The 14,475-nt window shown below is 45.8% G+C and overlaps 1 protein-coding gene and 1 long non-coding RNA gene across 3 annotated transcripts in view; one reads left to right on the top strand and one right to left on the bottom strand.

Moving 5' to 3' along the window:
* Nucleotides 1-11,529, bottom strand: part of LOC107981924 — a 38,305-nt gene extending 26,776 nt beyond the window's left edge. The window contains exon 1 of one of the 2 annotated variants that reach the window (XR_004226566.2): nt 11,204-11,529. This is a non-coding gene — a long non-coding RNA (uncharacterized LOC107981924). The remainder of the gene's footprint in view (nt 1-11,203) is intronic. The other variant, XR_004226563.2, reaches the window with a different exon arrangement.
* Nucleotides 1-14,475, top strand: part of LOC100113853 (MAP kinase-interacting serine/threonine-protein kinase 1) — a 53,539-nt gene that overhangs the window by 15,567 nt on the left and 23,497 nt on the right. Inside the window, exon 2 of the mRNA XM_003423767.5 lies at nt 12,474-12,594. Coding sequence (XP_003423815.1) covers nt 12,474-12,594 — 121 coding nt within the window. The remainder of the gene's footprint in view (nt 1-12,473; nt 12,595-14,475) is intronic.

The raw sequence follows: 14,475 nt of genomic DNA, 5'->3' as shown, positions 1-14,475 counted from the left end.
GAGACAAACCATTCGGATGTACTTTGTAATCGACTAGCTAATCGAGGCATGTCCGAGCGAATCGAGACGCGTGCACAAACGTCGATTCGCATATTATAATTGGCGAGTCCGAGCAAAAGAGCATATAAAAGGAGAGACTGATGTCGGAGGAGGAGGACAGGACGGTTGGAGGCACACGTGCAAGCGAATGTACGCGCGTGTGCGAAAGAAAAAGGGAAAGGAAAGAATAAATAAAAGCGACGGCGCGTGCGAGGCGGAATGCCATTGTAGCGCAATAAAGTCAAGGTTTTTGTGCTAGCGTAATAGTGCGATGTACCTGAGCTGCCTAGCGCGGCTCGGGTTTATTGTACTCGAGCTCGCGCTCAGCAGCACGGAAAGAAAAACAATCGTCATGCAGCGAGCCCGACTCAAAAAATAACTCGTGGACTTTGAATTATAGCTTTCGCCGCTCCCATTCGATTGTATCTTGAAAAACTGAAAAATGCATGCCGCTAGCTTTGCAGTAAAGATGCATAAATGCTAGCTTTGCTGAGCTTTTGAAAAATAATCGCATAGATCAGATCGTATGTGACACCCCATCCGCATTGCACTGAGTATATAAGCTCGAGTTGCGCAACACATCCTCAATCCAGAAGTCACTTTCGAAGAGTGCAGAGCATGCCAAAAAAGCAATCACCATGGACTCTTTCAGACAACTGATGACCGCAATGGGCGTTTACCACAAAGGCATCGACTTTATCCGTGAACTGCCTGTTGAACTCTCTCAAATCATTCTCTCTAAATTAGACGCCCAATCCCTTCTCAGTGCTGCTCAGGTCTACATCGACTTTCAGACAACGCGTTCGACGCCACCTCTCGTCGCCGAGAGCAGAGAATTGCTCAAGTTCTGCCACCACCGCCAACTGCTTAATCCACCGCTCGCGTACTTTCAAAACCCATAAAATTAGTCCCTCAAACCAAAATGCCTTATCCCCTTGTTGATCATTTCCATTGTCACTAACTTTCATCCGCATCATTTATAAAATGAAAATGGATGATTATAATTTAAAATAAGAACAATTTAGTTCATGTAATTAATTGAGTTCTACAATATGAAATTTTTAAGAATAAATACTAAAATATGTTAAAAAATTAGAATATGTTTTCTAGCGCGTGTTGTATTTATTTATTCCAGAATAGTACAGAGTATCATAACTAGTTGATATAGTCACTCAGTACTTTGCAGAGGTAAATAATGTTACCTGTTCGGCGCTGGCATTACATAAGAAAATTAAAGAATACTTAAAACTATAAAAATTTTACCTCTTACTCTATATGCTACAAACTAAATGCATCAATCGCATGCTTATTATTGAGCGCTTCACAAATAGCTTGCTTATATTTTGTTTACTATTTGTATTTCTGGAAAGCAAGAAAAAAAATATTAATGTTGCGAACATGCGATACATGTCATGAGGCAGTAGAAATCCATGTGAATGACGTTATAATTTGAAAAATCTACATTTAATTAACTTTATTTTTTAAACCGCAGCTTATTTCATAAGATTATTTATACGATTTCGAGTATCTGATTGGGGATCTTCTATAAATGGACGCATTATCTGTTTCCTGTTCATCCTTTAGTACAAAAGCCGCGCAAAATATTCGTTGGCTTGCATTGAAGAATACGACTGGCATTACTCTATTGTGTCGAATAATTTAAATTTCATGCAACATTTTTATTATTCGTATTGACACATTCTGTTGTTGTCGCGAAAAATAGTTGCGAAAAGAAAAAGCGAATTGGCAATTTCTTGTACTTCAAAATTGCACGGAACATCGTCGATCATATAAAAAGCGTCAAGGGTATGTACGTAATATTATTTTTTATTTTTTGCTTCCTCCTATAGAGGAAGCTTTGTAATACTAAAATTTTGAGTTTCTTCAAAAGTTCTGGAACATACTTTTTGGTGTGTTATAAGTTGAAATCAAGTGCTTTTAGGAAATGTCCGTATGGATGCGTGTGTGTGTGTACGGTAATATTTCTAGAACTACTCCGTCAATATCATTAAAATTTGACATGCATATATATTTGAGATTCCGAATTCGGGAAAAACAGTTATTTTTATTCTCAACTATAATATAATAATTTTTTTGATGGCCATTTTTTGATCTTTGAAAAATACTATTTTGCGTTTTATTCAATTATCCCATTGTTACAAACAATGCAGTTATACTGCATTTGAAAAAGCATAAAATTGCCTATTTTTCCTCGGTTGCTGCTCGGGATCGACCGCTTTGTTCGGCAGATAAAATGAAAAAGGTGACTTTTTTTAAAAAGTTCATATTTCTGAAACTAAACGTTATAACCTCGCGAAAATATTATGTCGATGGGTCAGGAGTCAAACTATATCCCATTAAAATTTCAAGTGATTTGACTGCTTGTTTTTTTAGTAATAAATCGAAAACTGAAAAGAATGAGTTTGTTTGTGCCTCGATTACGGACGCAAAAAGGCCTTATTGCACTTGAGATTTCGGGAAAAAGTAGATATTTTATGTGTTTTGGCTAATATGGTTCGTAAAATATCAAGGTTTCAAGTTTTTTTTTGAAAATTTTCCAATTCCTTATATCTCTAAAACAATGTAATCAATCGCTTCAAAATTTTATTTGGTGATTCACCATAAAAAAATCTGCTGTTAAAATTTTAAACGATTTCGTCAAGCGGTTCGCAACTAAAGAGCTAAAATGTAAAAATCGTTTTCTCGAAAACTGCGAGCGAGCGACCTATCTAATGAATGGCCTGTTGTTTTGATGGTTAGGTTGGTTAGGAACACATGTAAACATGCGTGAATTTCTGTGAAAAAAAATTGACGACGGTGTTTACATTCTATAATAAAAAAACAGAGAGGTCTGCAATCTTTTGGACAATAAACCATCCAAAACTTAGATATTAAATTATGTATTCAAAAATCGCCTCATACATTAGCAAACAGATATATAGATATATTAAAACAATATTTTATTTATTGGACCTATAAATTTAGTTGGAGAAAGCTACGTGCCAATGAATTGGCAGTGTTTTTGTTTTGGTATTTAAAGCCAATTTTTTATGATTACTAAATAAATTGTTGAGAAAAGAAAGGTTGAGATGTAATATGAATTATTGAGGGTAACAAAGAAAATTAGTGCATTATCGCTATTCTCTTTATGAGCATTCGAATGTTAAAATGTTAACATGGTTAAAAATTGTTACCTCTTCAATATTTAGAGTTCAGACGAGCAATTGATAATGATGTTTATAAACAGCATAAGTGCACCGGTATAGAAGCTGTCGTGCAGCTTCGGGCCTGAATCATAACTTTGACAGTGCAAACGTGCTCGAAGGCATAATTGCTGGATTTTGAAAATCTGTGGAATCTGTTAGGAAAATGCGAAAAATCGTTTTATTGTAGTGTACCGCGCGATATAGGACGATCAAAAAGGGCGCTTTATCGCGCCATATGAATGAATGCAGCTAGATTTGGGATGCTACCTGACAGGTCTGCGCCTGCAGTGGCTGTTTAAGATTTTCTGCAATAAAACCACCCTTCGATGACGCTTGAGCCTCTGACAAGAAGGTTCCGTCATAATCTCTAGAAATTAGAAAACTTTTGATAAATGTACACTATATATTAACTGTGCCTTGATCGCCGCGTAATTTACCAGTATATTCTTATGTCCCGTCGTTTATTAAAATTTGTGAAGCAACGTTTAGCAGCTTGTTTCACTAGGTATATAGTAAAAAATCTGCTCTGCTCTGCACACCTCGAATCGCAGTATCAATGTATCTTTTTTATCCATAATAGATCCTGTGACAATCGCTCGCATTGTGCGGAACTGCTTTTTTCATAATTATGTAAGCTTGAATCTCACGTTTTACGTTCTTTCAACGGCAGTTCGTTCGCGGATAACATTATATTCGAACCAGCATCGCCATACAACACGCGGCGATTAATCAATAAAAAATGATACGAGCACGATTCTAATCGCCGCGGCCGGATTACTTATTTAATGGCTGCCGAGTTGGGCTCAATTAACGGGCAAATCGACTTTTAAGAGAGACGTTATAGGTGTATAAGGCAGGCGGTGTGTAGGTACGTAGCTGCACAGCGCACACTCACACGTACAGTCCGCATCGAGCGCTCGCTTGCGCGGATCGTGTGCGCGCACCTTTCAGGTCACTCAAGTTCATTGGCTCTTTTTCACCGGGTAGGGCGACTGTCCGCCCGTTCTAGATGCAGCAGCCGGCTGCAACTCGCGCAGACGTCGCGGCGAAGCTGCGCTGATCGTCTTGCGAAATTTCTTAAACGCTCTTTTTTCGGCCAAAAGAAATGACGGAAAAAACGTCCTCGCCAACGAAGCGCGTACGCAGTATATAATGCAGCAGTCATCGCGAGAGATGGACAAATAAAAATTATTGTATATATTTTCAATTAGTCAATCACCTGCGCACTGGCGGTCTAAGTGGTCGCGCAACTCGCGTTATGTCATCGATGGAAATGAAGTCTCATAAATGCAAAAATAAACTTCGCTTACAGTCAAACTAACGATTGTTCGCTATTGAACAAGTTTTGACGAAGCTCCATTTATCAGACGAATATAATTAAGATCTTTTTTCATATAGCGGCGTGCAGTATCTCTGGCGTTCCGCAAAAAATAAACAAATCTCTCATTTACGACTGAGCTTGTGTACAAGCGCGATTGAAACAATTTATGACGCGCATAAGGCGCCGATAAGCGTACTGGATGTGATATATCGCAACTAAAGCTATCTTTACGCGCAGTTGATTTGAGTAATCACCGTTGGGCTATAAAAAAGTGGAATCAAGGAGGTCAATTTGGTTGTCATCGATCGAGCACATATGCATACATTATACGCAGGGTCGACGTATAGAACGAACGAAATATCAGCGCAGCTGAAATACTCTGTGAAGATAATTTGTCCAATTAGATTTGCCATTGCCGTGTTTGGCGGAGATCAAACGAAATTCCCGCTACGTGTATCGGTAAACGCATTCGTAGCTTTCTCGTATTCGCGGCGCGCGCGTGATAGGAATTACAGCGCACACGCGGCCCGATCGATTCAGCGAGCCGCATATCCGACACGTCTGTTGGCTAAAGGGATTAGCAGAGCACGAGAGATTATTTTCGTTGGCGCCACCGCGCCCGGAGAGCTCTTATTAGCGCTCGACTTGGTTTATTTGGTCAGGTCCGGGCCGCAGCTTCCACGTTCGATCTACGCGCGTGCGTATGGACTGTAAACGTATTGTTCGGATTGACTTTACTCGTCTTTCACGTTAACCTCTTGCTAATTTCATTCGCTGATTAAAAGAAGAGCATCGCGTGCGCGATACGTGCGTTATTGTTATAACCGCGAGAATTAAACGGACTTATTTATAAATACATGGCCCGCGCGCGGCGATATTATTTTATGCGCGCGATACATGGAGCGGAAATCGTCGTTCGAATAATCGATGCCGTTATATTGCGATGCCTCTTTTGATAATGCTATTCATATATTTGTAATTCCTATACCGCGTCGGACAATTTAAATATCTCGTTACAAAAGCTCGATCCGCAATGGCAAGCTTTGAGAGAAAGTCTCTAGCTCTCAGCTGTAGCCACACATTGTCTTGCAAAGCCGTTCGAGCGTGAAAGTCTTGTGGGAAATACCTTCTTTCAACAGCACAACATCGCCGTGTCAGCTGGTGTTTGCTATTTTATAGCGTTTCCGAAATGTCAAGTGGTAATCTCAGATCCAATATTTTCGGGGTTTCGCACGTGTAAAATTTGAAATTGAATGAAGCGGAAAGAGAGTTGATGCAGAGATTCGATAATTATTATATGCGGCCGTAAATTTGCTCATCAGTATAATTAATCGTAGATATCTTTAATCGTATAATCGCCGAACATCAGAACGCAAGAGAAACAACTTTTTACGTAAAATTGTTTGTAATTAAAAATATACGTTTATTTCGTTGTGCAAATTTTAATTAAACTTAAAATGATTCACGCTACAGCCGAATACAAATCGAACTTTAATTGAAACGCGCATGCGAATATTGATGGGGCATACATTATCATTCGAAAAAATAAAAATTCAGCACCTTTCTGGCTTATCGCCATTCAAATCTCCCGTTCGCGGACGAGTTTGATGAGACAGAGGGGAAAAAAACTCGAGCGAAAAGACAGTCTCCCGACGCCGACCGTCCGATTGTCCCCCTTAAAAGCCGGAGCGCATTCACGCGAAATTTCGCGTCCCCCATTGTGTCGCTCGAGATAAATCAGACGGCGGTAAATTGTAGCGTCCAGAAATTTTAATTCTGCGAGAACTAAATTTCTCTCCGCCGCGAGCGCCGTCAGCGGTCAGCTCGATGACGCGCATATGGAAACTCGAGCTCGGCCGCGCTTATTCCTGTCAACCACTCGTTTCGTCAACATTCGTATGTTTCTACTTTGATTCAGTTGATGCGCGATGATTGTCCCAAGGAGCATCAACGTTTATTTCCGAGCGGCGTATGCGTATACGACGGGGCAGAGATCGATGACGAGAGACGATCGTCTTGGGGCTCAGCTGATGCCAATTGTATTATTAAACTTTTTCCAAAATATAAATTATCCTGCGTAGATGTGCGGGTTTATTTTCGATGCGCAGCGCGTTGACGATCGTGGATACGCTTATAATTATACGGCAGCTTCTCGAGCTCGTTCGTTATACTCGAGCAATCTATGCGGCTCCACTTATGCAGTTGACGATATAAACTGCAGGTTGAACGACCTTTACAGTAGCGCTTCCTACGGCGCAGATAAACTTGTAGCGTACGTCATGGAAATAATTTATCTTCGGCTTTGCATAACTCGCTTCATAATTGAGTTCATAATTAATGAAACTCGCTGCTGTTTACGCTGACTGGAACACCGAAGGAAATTCACCCTCAATATGTCGATCGTCTCTTCGAAGGCGCTTTCACCGAAATCGCGCGGACTTTTGCGCGGAGCATATTTACCGCACGGCCGAGCGCCACGAGGAATCTCTTTGATATCGCGCGCAAAACTGGCCCAAATAAAAGTGCCTCAAACGGCGTTTCGTCGGAAGCCGCGGCTCTCTGGCCGGGTGTATCGCGTATAGGCGTAAGCGCTCTCTCAGAAGTTGGGCTAGAGCCGGTCGACGACCTCCCGCGCGCTCGCGGAGCAGTGGAGTGCCGCGCATTATTTTAAGAAAGGTCTAGCTGTTGGGCCAGGTTAAATTTGCACCGCTACCGCGAAGCCCATCGGCCGGCTTGCCAAGATTGTTACGTGTGCCGAGCGAGCCACCTATGCCTGCCTATACCTACGAGCCTACGGAGGATCTTATCTGAGCGCACGCGGGAATTGACGCGGCCGAGCCCTCGCTGAAAACTCCGGCAATAGCCGTGCTTTCAACGCGGGCACAATCGCGATCCGGTTAATTATACGCGCTTTCCCAACGATCCGAGTATATTTTCAGTCCGACTGCCGAGTTCACTCCTGCATTGCCTGCTAACTTATGTAAGAAGCGGCTGAAGAGCTTTATGGCTCCGCTATAGCGCGCCTTTGTCTAAATAATACGCGCACAACGCAAGCTGCGAGTCGACGTGACGTAACGCGCTCGATTACCGGCCGGCCTCCCCCTTTTGCCTCTCCGCCGCTTCTTCTGGCTAATCGCACTCGGTGCTTGTAAAAATCGCGTTCAATATACATCTGCAGCCCGCGAATCGGATACGTGCGATGGTGCGGATCTTTGGGCTATGCTCTTCGCGCGTTGACGCCTGACAGATACGCGCGGGCTATCGAGTTCGAGGAACTCCCTGCCATTCGACTCGGCTGTGCCTGTTTACGCCTACCGGATCGTGACTGCTGAGATTGGCGTTGCTCGCGGCATCACGCCTGTGTCGGACGACGCGTTATTCGGCTTCGCGTAGCCCCTTTTGCGCGATCGTCTCGAAAGTAGTTTCCAGTAGCTGGATAAGCGCGGCTCATGGAATCGATATAGGCTGAAGCTAATTCGAAGTCGCGTGCTTCGGTATCTCAAAACGCGGCACGTTTCACCCATTGCACGCCGATCATTACGCTCTTTACGTTCGCGCACGCATGGGGTTGCGCGAGAGCGCGCCACGTGTAGGTATAGTTTCGGCCGATGCCCTTGAGGCGCCGGTCCTTTCTGTGGGCATCTGCTCGCTCCGGCTCCCTCTTTTGCCCCTCATTCCGCGCTGCGTACGGCATACGTATACACACCAGTCACCCCTTCCACGCGCAGGTTCCACGCGAGGCTATAATTAAATTAAACATTCGCGAGACTCGGAAAAACGTTCTCTGTTTTGAAGATTCAAGCTCTCTCGGGCACACGAGATAAGATTAGAAAAGTGGAAGCGAAAGCGCTGACGCTCCCTCCCGCCGCGGTGTGCACGCAACGAGATTCATCCCAAAACAAAAGGAGCGTGTATCGTGTGTTCCGTGATGTTTAAAAAGAGAGAGTTTAGATAGAGTTACTCGGCAGCTCGCGCGTTCAAACAACAGCCGCTGAGATTTCCATCTCGTCCATAAAAATCCATAACGCTCCTTCTCTATCCGTTCTTTATCGCGAAAAGGGCTCGGAAAAAATGACTCGATAAGCGGGCGATAAGCGGAGACGCGCGCATATATATAAAGAGGCGCTTATCTGCGGCGGCAGCTGCGTGCCGGAGAACTAAACGCTCGCGACTCTTTTCTGCGTGTGACTAACGAGATAGCCGAGCGCACTGCAAATTGAAAGCATGTATCGTCGCGGCTGACACGCCTGATCGCGAGGCTGCGGCTATTTTTAGCGACGTGCGCTTCGCTTTTTATTCCCCTGACTTTGTGTGGGCATTCGAATGTCGGACGTGTCGTTAGTCACATCAATCGCGCGGAGTATAAACGGAGGATAATCCGTAGAAAAACTTTTTCTCGAAAACTCGTAACTCTTCGGCTCGCAAAAAATATTAATTGAACGAGGATATAAAGTTCAGCGGGGGAAAATGGCGCGATCCCCGTTTCACTTACAGGCCCATCAATCGCGACGTCGCGTTAGCGTTCCGCAGTACAGCGCGCCGGAAAAGGAGCGTTTTTCCAAATCAAATTTGATCGCTCCGCGCTCATGACAAGCGGAAGGACTATCTCACCTTCATGGAACGGGACGACGATAAAGCATCTATTCTCGCTCCGTCGTGAAAGCCCGCGTTTGTGAAATTTAAAATTAACGGCGGAGCGCTCTCGGCGCTCGCGGCTATCGGGGAAATTTTACGGTACACACGCTCGTCGACCGCGAGATACGGCGCAATTTGTCATCGCGCGATCCCCGAAGAGGCAGAGAGAGAGAGAGAGAGAGAGAGAGAGGGACTTTAATTGGGCCAGCGTCGCTCGAAATCTCCGCTACTCTCGGCAGTAGGCGAGCCATCGCTGCTCTGTGATAGATCGGCCGAGACGATAACGGTGCAATTCAAAAACTACACGAATTACCGCTACCGCACATTGTTCACTGATGCTCTTTTGTGAGTGTGCTGCGCGTCGAACTATGCCGCCGTGGAAAGCCGTAGCTCTGGCGCGGCGAGCGACCGGGGGTAATTATTTGGAATCCAGCGCCTGTACGGGCCGGTAGGTACACACACGCACGCACACACACACACATACACGGGGGCTTATCACTTTCATCGCGACGCGCGCATGAAAGGCTCATTAAAAAATAGACCACTCGGAGGAATTTCATTTTCAGGGCGAACGCAAGCTTCGGCCGCGGGACATTAACTGAAATTCTCGCGTCGCGGGGAAATTTAAAACTTTAATCCGAGGGGCTTTTCATCCTCTCGCTGTGTTTAATTTGAAACGTTATCTCGAACGCGCCCGTCGCGATGCTGCAAATTTCGATATCTGCTTGCGGCCTGTAAAAAACACATCATCGCGGCATTTATCAAAATTACACGATGTCGCAGAGATACGGTAGCCGAGTGCCTGCCTCGGTCTCCCGCGGAGACTTTATCCGAATTCGCGCGCACGTGCTGCTCTCCCACACAATACGCGCACGCACGTCGCGAGCGGAAAAGTCGGACTCTTGGTCGTTTTGCGAGCAGCAATAATAACGGGAGAACCGATCGAACCCGGCCGCGGCATCGGGCGAGCAGTAAACTGGCATTCATCGATGATAATCGGCTTTAATTAGCGAGAAATGGACGCACAAGAGAGTTACACGCGCGCGTATAACTATCGACTACTAGCCGGTCGCCTTGTGTTTCGCACTTTAGAGTCCCGCGCGTCGACTCGCTTATTAAATGTTAATGAACGGCCCGAGACGAGGCCGCGCGCGCGCGCGTGTATGTATTAACTTGCATGGTTATATGTAGGCGCGCATGGGCGCAGCTCTGCGGAAAAGTTTGTTGCGGCGCTTTCGCACGGAATTCCACTTGGAAATCGCACTGCGCTGATCGCCTGCCATTTCAATCGTCCCCCTGCGGGCCACACAACGTGAGCTGATGGTTTTTGTGCCTCGCTGTTCTCGGTTTTGGGAATCATTGCCTCCTTTCTATCCGACTCTTATCCGTCGCGGTTTTGAAACACACAGTATAGACTTGTCAGTCGTTAGGTTCGCAATGCACGACCCTGCCAAGTTTATCAGTCATTTCACCTCGAAAGAAAGTTATTTTCGAGATCATGCTGGGCTATTTATAACATGTGCGCATCTCTTTCCGCTGAATGCTCTTCTCTCGCGCGATTATACATAACGAAATGTCTTTCAAATGAATACAAACAGCGAGGGACAGCAGCAATATTTGTCTCGCTTTGCCAAGTGCGATACTTGATTGTTTGCTTTGCGGTGAAGCTAAGCTTCCATAAAGCTAGGCGCGCTATAACGAGAGCTCAAATTAAAATCACACGCAAACAAAGTGTCTTGCCGGCTGTTTGCTCAATAATGTTACATACGTATGCAGCCGTTTAGTGGCTTGAATGAGCCAAGCCAACGTTTGCATCGACTGTACGACCGCGTATACTCCTATCTATATTGATGCTTACGGGCTAGACCATCGTTAACTGAAAAATTCTTATCGACGCAAGCGAAAGCTCATCTTTTACGATGCACCAGCTTGCGCGCAGATAAAGATGCCTTATCGTGGCAGGCATAAATTTTGCGAGGGGAGATAAAAGTTATTTACATACTTTTGATTTCTACGCCGCATCCAGTTTGACGAACCTAAAAAATAGCAGACCCTTCATCTACTTTTATTGTCCACTTTCATCCGCAACGCTGTTTCAAACTGCGCAGCTCTGTTATTAGTTGTGTGCGCAGTAGGTGTGTCCCGTGCAAAGGAGTCGCCAGTTCTCAGAGCCAATTGTTTGCAGATTCGATAAGAACAACTCTCAACTGCAGCACTGCGCGACTGTTATTAATTTCGCCTTATCGCGCACTGTCTCGCGCTTCGTGCACGCGCTTGCGTAATACCCAGCATCGCGGCTGCCATTCAGCGCTAATTCAGTCACGAGTCGCAGTGCTCTATATAGTCCTGCAGAGGAAAAAAGGAAACAAGTTGCAGTTGCTGCGTGGGCGGCTCTCCGCGGGCTCGGCGAATCGTAAACGGCGCTTATATCGCTGAATTGACAGAGCGCGCGCGCGTCGAACTTTCGAGAATCTCTGCTCGTCGACGAGCATCGAAGGTCACAATGCCTATAGCGACTATTCTTTCTGCGGACGTCTGCGCTCTTTCGACGCATCGCCTTCGCCTTTCGCTGCTACTTATTAGCGTCGAAAGTCAATGAGCGCTCCTCGAGTTCCTTTACGCCCTGTCCGAATTATCTTGAATTCAAGCTGAATAGAGGCTTCCGATGCGTTGTATCTCCGTGCACGCGCGATAAGTTATGAGACGCGTGGAAAAAAATGAAAAAAATTACGACTGATGTAATATTTAAGAGCCTTAAGTAATTTGTTCTTATGTTTTTATAAAACACGGTCTATTCGGTTTCCATATCTAGCGCGGTTTATTGCGATCACTCGTAGACTGAAAAGGTTATAAAATATATACAACCTTGACTCGACTCTTATCAGCATTTTCACGCGATCAAGAGGCGAATCTCCAAAAATAATGCCACCATATTTTTCGCGATAAAAGGCTCTGCAGAGAAATTTCGTCGATATGTTGTTTTGCACGTGTATCTTTGAATTCTTATAGCGTTAATTGGGACTCGACGACGATGAGTCACCGTTGACAGAAGAAATGATTGCCGGTAGGATGAATTCAATATTGTCTCGCGTTATCGTCACAGATTACATTGGTGCGGGGAGATGCCGATCAAGTGATAATCTCAAAATGTAAACGCCATTTGGATGTAAACAGTGCCCACATTCAGATCGACCGCGAAGGCAATCATTTCGAGAATCCCATCCCTGCGGGGAAGGCTGAGTCGATAAATAACGTTTATTTTTACTTTCCAGGGGGACGATGAAGCATCGGTGGCCCTGGAGCGTGGCGACAGCAAGTCAGAGCAGGTGAATCCGGAAAGCAGCGAATCCGGAAGCGTCGACTCGGGCCTGCCGTCGTCCTCCGAGCCTCCAGGTGAGCAATTAACATCCATAAAACATGAGTCGGATGCCGCGACCTTTCAGAACTTTCCTATCAGCCGCCTCGTACGCGCCGAACGTTTACCGTACATATTCGAAAGTGCTCGAGGCATACACAGAATCACAGAATATTGCCTATGTTCTCAACAGTCCTGGGCTACCACCTTTTTAAAGGTTTGAAGTTCAATAGTTGGAAAAAACCAAGCGGACAACGCATCGGCTGATCGCTTGGAGTCGGAGTTTGAAATATATTTGCACGCTAATGAAGAAAGCAGGCGATGACAGTCAGAAGTGTTGTTGATCCCGCAGATTCTGTGGCAAACAAACCGCGGCAGGTGAGGTTTCTGAACTTCCGAGCGAGATGTTTCAGCGACCTCTCAGCTGGGCCAGCTCCTCTCCTCATAGGCCTCTTCAATTTTGACGCTCACAACGACAGCGAGCTGTAGACGAATCCGACAAAAATTCCTACTCTTCGTACGAAAACATCGCTGGCGCAGGTGCGCGCACCGGTGCAGGGTTTTGCGCACCTTTCCTTCGGAGCGATGCCATTGCGGCGTTTACGCACGCGGCGTTGCGTAAGCTGCTCCCAGTCTTTCCCAATCGAACATAATAGCGAGCGAGTGCGTTGCTCCCGCGCTTGCCAATAAACAAGATCCTTTGCCAAGGAGAGTTATATCGACCGATCGAAGGACGGGGAAATGCTTGCGCGTGTCTTTTCGAAAACTGCGCGACAACTTGGCTTCTACACTCTTGCGCAGCTAGAAAATGTTACGATGCATCGCCGCCCTTATTGCGGGGGCTCTATCTTTGGGCGGCGAATTATTAGCGCTCGTGCGTGCACATAATGTATTCAATGCGAGTTGCATGATTTGATAGAGACAGAACTGTAGACATGGGGAGGATTCGACATTTGGTAATCAAATGAATCCATTGCCATTTGAGCCGCTCGTTCCGAATAAAATAAAAGTTCTGGCCGGATCATTTGTTTGTTAATTGACTTGCACGCGCGCAGTTCCGAGTTCTCGGCGCAGCCTTTGGGGCGCGTCTGCTGCAAAGCCGTGCGCGGTATCCGAGGAAGCGATATGCAACGGCCTTTCCTTCGGCGAGAAAACTCGCTTTAATTACTCTCGCCAGATCGAAATTTCCGTCATTTGCTGTAATAGTGCGAACGATATAGTCTGCGGAGCCCCGGGAAAACGTGCGCCGGGCAGTAAAGTCTGGCTAGCAACGAATAAACCCGCGTTTTTCTGCCTCGGCTCTACGATTGCGTCATTTGGAGAGACAGTCGCGTGAGATTTTGACAAGCCGACAGTCTGTAATTGCGCCGCGGCAGTAGCCGGAACTGTCGCGCGGAATATAGCGGGCTCCACGGTTCTGGTTCTCTCGTAACTGGTTTTCTAATAGCCGATACTTCTTGCCAGTCCGTCCAGCTTGATTTCCTGGCGCACCTGTGAGCTGCTACATCGAGGGCAGAGATTCGTCCGTGTATGGTCGGCTATCGGCGGATGACAATGTCGCAAATTCGATTCGCTGCATTATGTCGCCAATGAGCCGCTGGCTGTACTGCAGAGTTGAATACAGGTCGCGCGGCTGCTGCGCGAAGATCAGACGCGACTGAGATCGTCCCTCTCGTGCGTGGCTGAATGACAAATTCAATCGAGCGCGCCGAGTGTGTATTTTCTAACTGCGCTTCATTCAGCAAGATAACTATCAGCTTCAAATCGCGAAAGCGCTCGACGCCGCTGAAAATCATTGCCCCGGCAGCGGAAAGCAATGGCTCTCGATGGAAGCCCCGCTGCGCTCGCTGACGAAACAACAAACGCGCTCTGTGCACAGCAGCTAGCTATATAGGTATGAGGTGCAACGCAATTAGCGC

The sequence above is a fragment of the Nasonia vitripennis genome (assembly GCF_009193385.2).
Source record: "Nasonia vitripennis strain AsymCx chromosome 1 unlocalized genomic scaffold, Nvit_psr_1.1 chr1_random0015, whole genome shotgun sequence".
In the NCBI taxonomy this organism is placed as follows: Eukaryota; Metazoa; Arthropoda; class Insecta; order Hymenoptera; family Pteromalidae; genus Nasonia; species Nasonia vitripennis.
This window is presented reverse-complemented; position numbering and strand designations above follow the sequence as displayed.